This window comes from Mus caroli, unplaced genomic scaffold (assembly GCF_978045245.1).
Source record: "Mus caroli unplaced genomic scaffold, Mus_caroli_1 scaffold_4, whole genome shotgun sequence".
NCBI lineage: Eukaryota > Metazoa > Chordata > Mammalia > Rodentia > Muridae > Mus > Mus caroli.
Window position 1 is genome coordinate 78,799,299 of NW_028227259.1, and position 12,859 is coordinate 78,812,157.

The 12,859-nt window shown below is 41.4% G+C and overlaps 1 protein-coding gene across 1 annotated transcript in view; it reads left to right on the top strand.

Moving 5' to 3' along the window:
* Tmem165 (transmembrane protein 165) overlaps positions 1-12,859 on the top strand; it is a 29,536-nt gene that overhangs the window by 13,438 nt on the left and 3,239 nt on the right. Inside the window, exons 2-4 of the mRNA XM_021162931.3 lie at positions 4,818-5,043; positions 10,781-10,956; positions 11,314-11,493. Of these exons, the coding sequence (XP_021018590.1) occupies positions 4,818-5,043; positions 10,781-10,956; positions 11,314-11,493 (582 nt within the window). The remainder of the gene's footprint in view (positions 1-4,817; positions 5,044-10,780; positions 10,957-11,313; positions 11,494-12,859) is intronic.

Below are 12,859 nucleotides of genomic sequence, written 5' to 3' on the forward strand. Positions count from 1 at the left end.
GAATTTCATGTAGGAGTAGTCAGTGCTTTATTGTTGTGAAGAGACACCATTACCAAGGCATTTTTTTTTTTTTTTTTGACTTTTCAAGACAGGGTTTCTCTGTGTAGCCCTGGGTGTCCTGAAATTCAACTCTGTAGACCAGGCTGGCCTTAAACTCAGAAATCCACCTACCTCTGCCTTTGAGTGCTGGGATTAAAGGCATGTGCCACCACTGCCCGTCTTACCAAGGCAACTCTTATAAACAAAGACATTTAATTGGGACTGGTGTACAGTTTCAGGGGTTCAGTCCATTGTCATCATCGTTGGAAGCATGGCAGTGTCCAGGCAGACATGGTGCCAGAGAAGGAGCTGAAGGCCACAGGAGGAGACTTGTCTTCCACAGGCAGTCAGAAGGAGTCTGTCGTCTACACTGTGGAGTCTCAGTATAGGAGACCTCAAAGCTTGCCTACACAATGACACACTCCCTTCAAGAAGGCCACACCTCCTAATAGTATCACTCCCTGTGGCCAAGAATTCAAATATGAATTTTTGGGTGCAAAGCCTATTCAAACTACCACACAGAAGTATACTGTATTTGCATAATTTCCCACTCCCCCTTCACCCTTCTGACTCCACTAGGGTCCTCTCTCAAATTTATACATTGTTGTATGTACATTATATATGTGTACACACACACACACACACACACACACACACACACACACACACGTATGATTATACACGGCACCGCTAAGTCCAGTTAGTGTCGTTGGCCTGTACTTGTCAGTGCTCACCCTGTCATCTGTAGGTAAGTGCAGCTCGGTACTAGTAAGGAAACATTCCCCAGCAGTCAGAGGCCACTACAGGTACCCGAGCCAGTCAGAATTAGTGACTGGGTGGCTCGGTCCCAAACGGGACAGTTAGGATGCTTAATTCTTAAACCTCTCTGTGTTCACACAATCCTGATGGTTTGTTTTTACCCGTCCAAGACTGGCTTACTAAGTGGAGAGCTCTAGACGCGGTTCTCTTGTCTTCTGTATGGGAAGTTCTAAGACTGTGAAGGACTGTGCTGGTTTTACTTCGTTGCATTCTTTTGTTTTCACTTGTTATTTTGTGTGTGTGTCTGTGTGTATGGACATGCAAATATATACAGAGATCAGAAGGTGGCTTGTAGGAGTTGGTTCTCTCCTTCCACCATGAATCTTGGGCATCAAACTTAGGTAATCAATTTTGGCAGCGAGTACCTTTAACTCGTGAGCCATCTGCTGGATTACCCGTAAAATCCTTTGTGTGTGTGTGTGTGTGTGTGTATCTATATCTATGTGGTTGTGAGTGTGTGCCGCATGCATGCCTGTGGAAGCCAGGAGAGGATATGTGATGGTTTATATGTGTTTGGCCTAGGGAGTGCACTATGAGGAGGTGTGGCCTTATTGGAGGAAGTGTGTTACTGTGAGGATGGGCTTTGAGACCCTCCTAGCCACATGGGAGCCAGTCTGTTCCTGGCTTCCTTTGGAGGAAGACAGAACTCTGACATCTTCTGGTGCCATGTCTGTCTGGACACTACCATGCTCTGACCTTGAAGATCATGAACTGAACCTCTGAACCTGTAAGCCAGCCCCAATTAAATGTTGTCCTTGTAAGAGTTGCCTTGGTAGAAAACAAAGTGTGGTCAATGGCAGTCCTGTGTAAACCGTGGGTCTGGAAAATTGTCTGAACTCCTTTATGCAGGTAGAGGCCCCAGAACAGAAAGGAACTGAGGCAAAACCAGACAGAGTAACCCTGTCCCTGTAGCAGAGACTGGTGAGACGTGTATAGCAGGGTGTACCCCTTTCAGTTCTAGTAGCTCCAGCAAACACAGTTCACCTAGTGGGACTGTTGCTGCCCGAGTGACACCTTTTAATTACAACCCTAGCCCTAGGAAAAGCAGCGCAGACTGCACTTCAGCCCGGCCATCTCAGATCCCTACGCCAGTGAGCAACAACACAAAGAAGAGAGGTTCAAAGACTGACAGACACCACAGAATCCAGTGGAGCTCAAAGTCCTAAACGCCATTCTGGGTCTTACCTCGTGGCGTCTGTTTAAAAGAGCTGGAAGGACAAACGTAGAAAAGCTGGTGTTAATCACTATTGCTGTATAGAGACTTTATTTCAAAGAAAACTTTAAAGGTTGAAAATTTTTGTAAATTTGATTCTTGTTAGAGGGGTTTTGTTCTGGAAACCATATTTGATATTACACTTTGTCCTCACTGATCATTTTGGGAGGCACTCTTGTTATGTAGGAATAAATGGTAAAGCCAGTATATTTGTACAGTGTGTTTTACATGTATTTAAATAGCATCCATCCCATTGTCCTTTAATTATCGCCTGTCTTAACACTACAGATAGAAACTATATGATATATTGCTGTTATCAATCAGTTTTACATTATAAAATAAACAGGGAGAAATTGGTATTTATGCAAAAAATTAGTCCTCGTGAATCCATCTAATGTCATAATTAATCATGTGGCTGTGAAATTCACAGTAATACGGTTCCCAATGAATATGTTTACCCAGCCTGCTTTGCTTTACTGCATGAATGAAAGTGTCAGTTCAATTTCAGAAGTAACGATTAATGATTCTGTGATCACATGGTGTGCAGAGAGATAGCTATAGTGTAACAATTCACATATTTTACGCTCAAATCTGTATAACTGTAAAGCAATGAATGAAACTATTTTAACTGAACTAGATTTTATCAAAAGTAGGAAAAATTTTTACTATGCTGTAACTGTTGTATATTCTGGTATTTGAGGTGAGATGGCTGACCTTTTACTAGTGAGACATGAGTTGTGTCTCAAACTAAATGAACATTTCAGAATACATTATTGCTGTATGTAAACTATTACTGGAAAAAAAAAAAAAAGAGTTGCCTTGGTCATGGTGTCTGTTCACAGAGGTAAAGCCCTAAGTCAGACAGGGTATCTACTGTTTTATGCCTTGTGTAGATGCTGAGAACCCAGCTTGAGTCCTCATAAAGAACACTGAGCCATCTCTTCCGTGCCTTCCTTTACTGTATTCTTCAGGCATACTTCATTCGTGATTTCTTAGAAGAGCAGACTATATAATATGACCAAGGACTTAGGGCTTATAAATCCATGAAAATAGAAAGTGATTATTTCTATTGTAATCTGATTTAAAATGCAAATTTTTCTTTTTCAAGGTTTGGAGCTAAGTGATCTTATATATTTACTTTACGCTTGAAATTTTCCTTTGACTTCGGATCCTGAAATTTTGAGAAGTCTTTTCACATAGACACTTTAGCTTTGTGTCGTAGCTGATGCTTGCTTGTGACTAATCTCAGTACTTAGGGGGATGCGGCAACAGGATGGTGACTTCAGGACAGTTTTATCCTGTGTCATATAGACAGGGTAGTGTAGGGAGGAAGGGTGAAGCAATTGGGCAGATAAATAATGTGCTTAGGATGTCCTACTTGAAGTGCCTATGTGTTTTGGGGTGCTTAATGCGTGTAGGCTATTGGACCAGCTAGAAGCTCATTTAAAGGAATCTCAACTTAGATAGAACTAAAGTGCTGATTGGGAGACAGCCTGTATAATGGTACTTGCTTAACTAATAGTCTGGGTTATTCTTATAGTTCTGTTGTGTCCTGTAGTGTTTGAAGTCAAGTTTATGTCATATGTTAATGAATAATATACACAATAAAAATTGAAGATGTTACCTATAGTATAAGGAAAGCCACATAACTTTCCCAGTTATGAAACGTATACTCCACCTCCTTGCTGGTGTCTCCTCTGACCTTAGAGTTCCAGCCAGTGAAGTTTCTTAGTAATGAGCCAGGAGCTGAGTATATTAGAGTTCACAGGTCACATCTATCCTCGCCACAGAAAATCTAGGCTATACAGTCTTCTTTGTGGCGTTTTCCTCTTCCACCCTCCCTTCCCCCCTTCTTTTATTTTTTATAATCTCTTTAAATTATAAACTGGATTGGCCTCTGCTAGCTTGCCAATCCATATTTTAGAATCTTTTCATTTCAGATGATTTTCAGAGATCAGTGCCTTCTTACAGGGCAGGGCTTCAGAACGCTCCAGTGAACTTTGGGGAGGCCAATGAAGTTTTGTCATATTTTCATGTTAATACCACCAAGACTACTTTGCCTTTTTACCAAATGACATTTCAGGATACTTTTAGAGTTCATCACAGACCATCTGCACATGTAGCTCTATTAAACCTTGTCTTAGCCAAAGCCACCTCTGCTGCAGCCTCTGAGAACTTCCTGAATTCTACTGAGTCCCCCCCACTTTTTTTTTTAAGATTTAAAAAAGAAGTTAAAGATACATATCTAATTATTGTATGTATATGAGTACACTGTTGCTGTCTTCAGACACACCAGAAGAGGGCATCGGATCCTATTATAGATGGTTCTGAGCCACCATGTGGTTGCTGGGAATTGAACTCACAACCTCTAGAAGAACAGTCGGTGTTCTGTTAACTGCTGAGCCATCTCTCCAGTCCTCTACTTAGTCCTTTATAGTGTCAGTGAATGCTTGATAAACACACCAAGTCTGCCACCTAAATTACTAGTGAAACTTGAATGAGAGAACAATGAATTTCTAGATGTAATGCACTCTTCTGAATTGCTTTGTATAGAGAGCTGAATTACTCTGGGCACTGTAATTACTAATGGCATCCAGATAAAGCAGTAAATCACTGGAAAGACCACTACTACCACCACCAGTAATAATAATAATAATAATAAATAATAAACAACTACTCTTCCTATTTAAAATAAAAGAATATCAATTAAATGAGTTAAAATTTGTATTTGGTTTTTAATTTTCAGAAAGGATTGACACCAGTCGCCCCAGTTCATACCAACAAAGAAGATGCGGCTGCCCAGACGAATCTGGGATTTATCCATGCGTTTGTGGCTGCCATATCAGTCATCATAGTGTCCGAACTCGGCGACAAGACGTTTTTCATAGCTGCCATCATGGCGATGCGCTATAACCGGCTGACTGTGCTGGCCGGGGCCATGCTGGCCTTGGCCTTGATGACATGCTTGTCGGGTAAGGGCACTTGACCGGGAGCACAGTGATTGGGGGAAAGCATATGTGTGGTTTGAATCATCCATCCAGGTACATTGGAAACTGCTAATCCTCAGAATTGAGTTCAGTGTATCACATTATTAAAACCCAGATTTTACTTAGGTGGAATTTTTAGTTATTCAGAGCCAGAACCAAATACATATTCTCATCATTTATTCACTGGTAGTTTTTATCCTTAATTTTTGTATGTTGGATTGATTTATTCTGTGTATGACTGTTTTGCCTGCTTGTATGTAGGTGCATCACATATGCCTGGTACCTGCAGAGTACAGAAAGAGGATTGCAGATGGTAGTGAGCCATCAGCGGAGTGGGGACTGAAACCAGGCCTCTGCAAGAGCAGCAAGTGCTCTTAGCCACTGAGCCAGCTCTAGCTTTGATTCTTAAATCCTTAATTTTATTCTCCTTCAGTGGTTTTTGTTTTCTTTTTCTTCAGTCCAGATAAACTTATTTATATTTGCAATTTTAGAAATAGTATTCAACAGGCCATAGCAAACTGCATGTTTCTTCCTGAGAGGCAAGAGGTAGCAGCAGAGAGTCAGCTTTCGCTTTTGTCATTAAGCTTTTTCTCACCCTGCCTGTGTGGAATACAGCATCCTTTAGTCTTCTTAATTGTATTACTGTTTGCCTTAATTAAAGCTTGTGTTTTTATAAACATAAAAGTATTTTAGATATTTAGAATAATTTGAAACTAATTTTCTCTTTATAAGTAATGTGTTACAGAGAGGGGATTAAAGATTGTAAGAGCCCGAGGTCTTCTTACAGTAGAGTGTTTCCTAGACATGACAGACCCCTGCACTCTTGAGCACACAGCAGCTTGGTGGCCAGACAAGATCAAATCTGTCAGTATTCACTCATGTAAACCAGGAAGGGGCTCATCGTTGTCCCCCCACCCCCGTCCCAAACTCAGGGACTGTGGAGAGAGAGGCCATTTTCTTTAAGAGGGTAGCTTTTGGTAGGTCAGCCATTTTCTAGGAGAGGGCTCCCTACCTAGGAGTATATGGTCTTGATGAGTTCTTTAACTAAAACAAAAAATAAGTTCGGGGTGTAGAGAGAGTGGGAGTGACTTGGGAGAAGTTAAGTGGCCCTTTCATATATACTTATATTTCATATAAAGATATACATTTTTATTTATGTATCATATATTTGAAAGAAGTAATATTATAAGAAAAAGAGTCAAAACTGGTGATTTCACTTGGGATGTGTTGTTTGAACGCTGTCAGGAGGCTACTGCTGATGCTGCTGGCTTCATCAGCACATCAGAATGCACCTGTTCTGTGCTGCACAATGCAGCTACACTGCTCCATAGCTCCATTCGTTCTCCCAGCTGATGTGTGATGTGTGCCTGATCCTTTGCCTCACTCTGCTCTCTGCTGTTCTTTTCTTGCCCTCTCCTATTCTGCTGGCCTTGGGCAGGGTCTGATTGCCCTATTAGGACCTCAGCATCTTTGTATACTTTATCTGATGTTATCTTAAGTTATATAAACTTAAGGAGTTGAAAATATCTCATTTCTGGTATACTGTATAAAAGTAAAAACACTTTTAAAAATAATTTACAAATATACCCAATGCAGGGCTGGAGAGATGGTTCAGTGGGTCAGAGCACTTGGTGTGTAAGAATGAAGACCTGAGTTTTAATTCCCAGCATCCATATAAAGTGCAGAGCTGCCTGTGCCCATAACGCAAGCATTGTGGGAGTGGAGACAGCAGTGTTCAGTGGCCAACTGAAACTTCTAAGCTTAGGGTCAGTGAGAGACCTGATGTCTTCCTGTGATTTCCATGTGCACACATTTTCAACTCATGAATATACACACCAAAACTATAAAAAACAATAAAATATTAAAGGCTGAGGCTGGAGAGATAGTTTAGCTGTTAACAGCACTTGCTGCCCTTGTAGGGACTCAGGTCTGGCTTCCAGCACCTACATGGTGACTCATAGCCATCCCTACCTCCAGTTATCCATCAGAGGTCCTCTTCTGACCTCCTCAGGACAGGCATGCATGCAGACAAAACACTGGCATCCATGAAATAAATAAACAAAACTACCCTATCCGGTGGATGAATGAATAGGGGAATAAAATAACATCTTCCCACTGGAAACTTCAGTGCCACTAGCCTCACGGGCTGTCACTGTCACTCCTTTGAGGAAGCATGTAAACTCAAGCCGTCCATCGGCAGTCTGTGACAGTCCTTCCTCCTGTATTGTTTTCCTCACCGAGCTCTGCTCCAGTACCGGCTAGAAAGCTTTGTGGGCACCGTCCTCGTTTATCTTTCTGTGAAGGAGTACACATACAGTGCTGGAGCTCAGAGGTTGTTGAAGGTTCCTTTTATTATTAAGTCTCTAGATATGTAAAGACTGAATTATTATGGTTGTTATTAGTATATAGTTAAAGTAAATATATCACAAGTTTAATCAGGTTTTAAATTGGGAACTTGACCCCATCTTATGTTCAGTTTGCGGATGAATATTTACTGCTAGAGTGAAGTAAGATACAACATCAACACTGATTTTTTTTTAAAAAAAGTTTTAATAGCTGAGAAATTATATATACATAAATAGATAGTAAGGAGTTTTTGCTATAGCCATGCTACTCAGACTCAGTTTAGAACTCCTGAGGTCAGTGTTAGAAATCATGGGATGAGGCCGGGCAGCCTTTAATCCCAGTACTTGGGAGGCAGAGGCAGGCGGATTTCTGAGTTTGAGGCCAGCCTGGTCTACAAAGTGAGTTCCAGGACAGCCGGGGCTACACAGAGAAACCCTGTCTCAGAAAACCAAAAACCAAACCAAACCAAAAGAATGATGGGATGAAAGTTGCCTTACTGACCTGTGGACTGACTGCCGGCCCAGCAAGGTTGTTGTGCTACTCTTGTTAACCATCAAGTGTATCAAACAGAGCTCTCCTGAAACGTATCAAGTCACTGCCTTGATGCATAGTAGTCTTTAATACATAATTTTAAGTACCCTAACTGTTATATTTAATAGTGGTGGAAAAAACTGAAATATTAACTTGAGTAAACTGCTGTGACTTAAGTGTTTGAGCGCCAGGAAAGGTTTTATTTATTTACCTTTTTTTTTTTTTTTTGAGATAGAGTTGCTCAGCTGTCTGCAGCCAGCTGCATACTATAGTACCAAATGGGAAGCCCCAGGGCAACACAGTTCCTAAGTTTATACCACACACTGGCCTCGGTATGGTGGAACCGCTCTCATTTCATCTCCCTGAACACAAATGATCCTTGTCCAGTGGGACCTACATTATATGCTACACCATCACTTAGTAGTCACCTTGATGTTCAGGGCTGGCATGGTGACACAGTTGTGTTTCAGGAACCACAGAAACGTTGCTACACTTAACCACTGGCACCGAGAGAGCGAGTGATGCAGAGGATGTAGGTGCGGATTCCTGAGGGCAGGAACCTAAAGCGTAGATTGTATGTGTGCCTCTGTGCTCTGGGCCTCGAGACAGAAGTGTCATGGGCTTGGAGGTATCTGGGTATTCAGGCACTCACTGGAGAGCTTCAGCATAGGTTCTGTGTGGGTTGGGAGGATAGTGTATCTGAAGAGAAAAAGAGAATAAACTTAGGGGATTTCAAAAGGCTTTCTACATTTAATTCCAACACTTAATTTTTTATGGCAGTAGTTTTATTTCCTTTTTCTATTGTATGTGTGAGTGGATGTCTGTGTGGATAGTGCCTGCGTGCAGGTGTAGAGTACTTGTTGGTCTTTGCCTTGCACTTGAGAGAGGGTCTCGTCTTCACCACTGTGTATATGATCCCAGCTAGCCATTCTCCTGCCTCTGACTCCCAGTCCCCTTGTCCCATCTGGGCACTAAGATTATAGATGTGTGCAGCTATGGCTAGCTTCTTGAGTTTATTAGAACTCAGATCCTCATGCTTGCAATAAATATGTTACCCACTGAGCCATTTCCCCAAACTTTTATGGAAGTAATTTTAAATACATAAAGCCATACAGATAAAAAAGTATAATGAATACTGTATACCTTTTTTGCTAGACGCACCTACTATTACTACCTTCCCTGATTGCTTTAGCATTTGAGTTACAATCTGTGTAAAAAATTTGAGTATGCTTATATATTATTTCTGTGTCTAGGTAAATAATGTGTACTTATACACATATAATTTATATCTATATTAGGAAGAGATAGACAGACAGACAGACTACCATACTTTTCTTTTTTGGGGACTTTGTGGTCCCTGTTTTCACTTGTACAATGTCCATGCAAGATCAGATGTTTGATTTTCTATTTTTAAATCTGAAATACTACTTAGACTTTTATTATGCTTTATGATAGCCACATGTTTTAGAGAATAATGTCATGTCCTCTCTCATATCCCATGGCCTTCCCCTTTTTGTGTGGAATGTTTCTGCATGGGTAAGCTCAAGTTACATAATCTTGGCCAGGAGCTGCAATGGTGTCCTGTCTGAAGAAGAATATCCCATGAAATCATGTGGCATTCATATTTCTTTTCCCCATTCATATGGCTTACCCAGTACAGAATTTTCTTACTTAGTCTTCTCCTGTAGCTAATATCCTGCCTGTGAGGAGATACTGAAATACAATATATACCTTTCTCTTTACCAAAATTTCCCTAGAGATTTAGTGTAATTCTTGCATATTTTCCCTTGATGCATTCAAAATTCTAGCTTCCTAATTCTGGCATGTGTTCCAGACCTGAGTGACCTCTGGCCTTGTCCACTCCTTCCTCCCGCTCTTATGCGCATGAGCTTTCTCCAGCTGTTTGTTGACTACATTGTCCAGACCAACCTGTGGGATCCTGTCTGTCTGGCTGCCTTGTTCTTGTGGCAGGTTCTTGTTCTGCTCAACTTCTAGTAATAAGATCCTACAGGTACATTCTATGCTTGCTTCATGGTTTCTAGAAAGTTCCCCATAATGCTCTTTGTTAGTAAAATGTCTGTTTGGCCCTTTCAGAAGATAAGAGATAGAAAATATATGTCATATTGGTGCATCTACACATACCTATAAGGAATTTTTAGTATTGTTTCATAAGATGTACTAAATTTACATAGTTAAAAAAGAGGAGTGTGGAGCTGGTGAGATGGCTCAGTGGGTAAGAGCACCCGACTGCTCTTCCGAAGGTCCGGAGTTCAAATCCCAGCAACCACATGGTGGCTCACAACCATCTGTAACAAGATCTGACTCCCTCTTCTGGAGTGTCTGAAGACAGCTACAGTCAGTGTACTTACATATAATAAATAAATAAATCTTTAAAAAAAAAAGAGGATTGTGAATTATGTTGTCTTCCTTGATCTTTTGATATCTGTGACAAAGAAACATCTACTTACGGAGTAGAGTATGGCTTCCAGTTTATAAAATGTTGGCATTCTTAGAAGACATCACAGTCTGCCTAGCTCAAGTGTTGTGCCTAGCACGGATATAAGGGAAGCCAGCCATTAGTTGAGTTTGAATGGAGAACCAGTCAGCATATTAAGAAATGTCCTATAGCAGATGCATATGGCATGGAAATGAGGCCATGCCTGTCTTAGAATGCCATTCTAAAGTTGGTGTGGAAAGAACCAGAAGTATTTCAGGTCATTACATATTTGATGTGTCTAATATGAACCAGTTTTCCTTCAATAATGTAAATTATGATTTGTTAATGTAACTGTTTCTTTGGTCTGCTGTAGAAAACACTGTTAACACTGTTGACATTTCCTTACAGTTTTGTTTGGCTATGCCACAACAGTCATCCCCAGGGTGTATACATACTATGTTTCAACTGCACTCTTCGCCATTTTTGGCATTAGAATGCTTCGGGAAGGTTTGAAGATGAGCCCAGATGAGGGTCAGGAGGAGCTAGAAGAAGTCCAAGCAGAGTTAAAGAAGAAGGATGAAGAAGTAAGTTGTAAAGTGTTGTGTGCATGCGATAGCTTAGTTCCTTTCCACACCTGCTGTGCTGTGGCTGAGAGTGGGTTACTATGACTGGCAGGGAGGGAGGTGTCCACCAGATAGTTAGCTTTTTAGGCTGATGGCAGATGTTGGACTCGTGGGAACTATTCTGCATGTTTCTGAAACATCCAAATACTATTTGCCGACCTATGAGTGGGAAAATTGACAGTGCATGAGGCTGGGGGCTCAAGGGCAGTTGGAGGATACAGTGTATTTTCTTTGGAGAATATGCCATATGATTTAAAAGTGACTTTATGCTATATTCATAGGCTTACTTGGGTTAATGGTATTTTTCATTTGTTTCAGTTCCAACGAACCAAACTCTTAAATGGGCCAGATGTTGAAACTGGTACAAGCACAGCAATACCTCAGAAAAAGTGGTTACATTTTATTTCACCCATTTTTGTTCAAGCGCTCACATTAACGTTCTTGGCAGAATGGGGTGATCGCTCTCAACTCACTACCATTGTCCTGGCAGCTAGAGAGGTGAGTGTATTGGACCACGTCTATATCAAGACCAGTTTCAGTTGCTCCCTTCCAGGTGTCGGTCAGAGGCCACAGGACTGCCCACATGGCAAGTTTGACATATCTGTTCATTTTATGACCTAGAAATAGCCTCCTGAGTTTTCTCTGTGTCTCTAGTTCTTGAACCCAAATTTAATTTTTCTTTTCGTTTGTCTTGCTGAGTTCTTTTACTGTGCTTTGCTGTAGCTGGTGTCTTTGTTGCTTACTTTTTTGCTCATGACTTCTACATGCTTCTTGGGAATATAAATTAGTATATCACATATTATCCTAGCACTGGGGAGTCTTGTAAATGCTGATCTCATACTAAGACTGTCTTAAAAACAGAAAAACAAAAACAAAAAACGTAGCAGCAGATTTTGTGCCACGGGGTATTTGTTCATCATTACATCTGAGCAGCTCTTGCATCACTCTTTTGTCAACACTGCTTTAATGGTGCCGAGAAGATTTCCAAGTCCTTTTACCTGCTAAGTTCTCACTGACCTAGAGGGTTGCTTACAGAGTGCTCACCACACTCATCTTGGGACTGCTCCAAGTCTTGCTTTTGTAGAGCATTTCTGGTCCACCTCAGCTCTAGCACTGATTCGGCAGTTTAAGTTAGAGGACACTGTCCATCCCTGATTGAGCAGATAAGAGCTTAGAGAGGTGGGGTGCCTTATGTCAGGGCCCGAAGTGAGCTTGTCTCTCCCTTGCCTTTGGGTACATTGATTTAAAAGGTTCTCTTGGTTTGCTGTTGGGGTGGGGATGGATCGACGTCCTCTCCTGGGAGCTGTCAGGTTATTTTCACAGCTGCCAGTGTCCTGAGGAGCTGCAGGCTCTTGATCTTACGTCTGTTAGTGCACAGAGGCATTTAAATCCTTGAAGAAGTTCCTCACATAGTTCTACAGTTTAAAATAGGGAGGATTTCAGGCAAGTTATAGGGAAAGGTTTTGTCAGAAACCTTAAAAATGCTTTATTTGGAGATGGAAAAAATACAGCGGGGGTTGGGGGTGGTACTCTACTCTCCCATTTGATTCTCATAAAACAAACTTGAAAAATTCTCCTTAATGGCTGTGCCCTGCCTTCATTTCTGTTTTTCCATAAGAATTCCAGAATTGGACCTTGAAAATGAGGCCCTGTGGTGGAGGAGGTCCTGCCAGGGTCAGCGGGTTCCCCACTTTATGAGTTTCTGTCTGCAGATGGAATGCAGCAGTGCACAGGCCTGTCCAGCCCCCAGCCCAGCACTCATGGGCTAGGCACCCTTCCATGCCACTGACACTGTAGCAGTGCTTAAAGACCTTAAACTGTCTGGTTCTGTTCCTTTAACATTAATCTTTTTATGAATCATGCT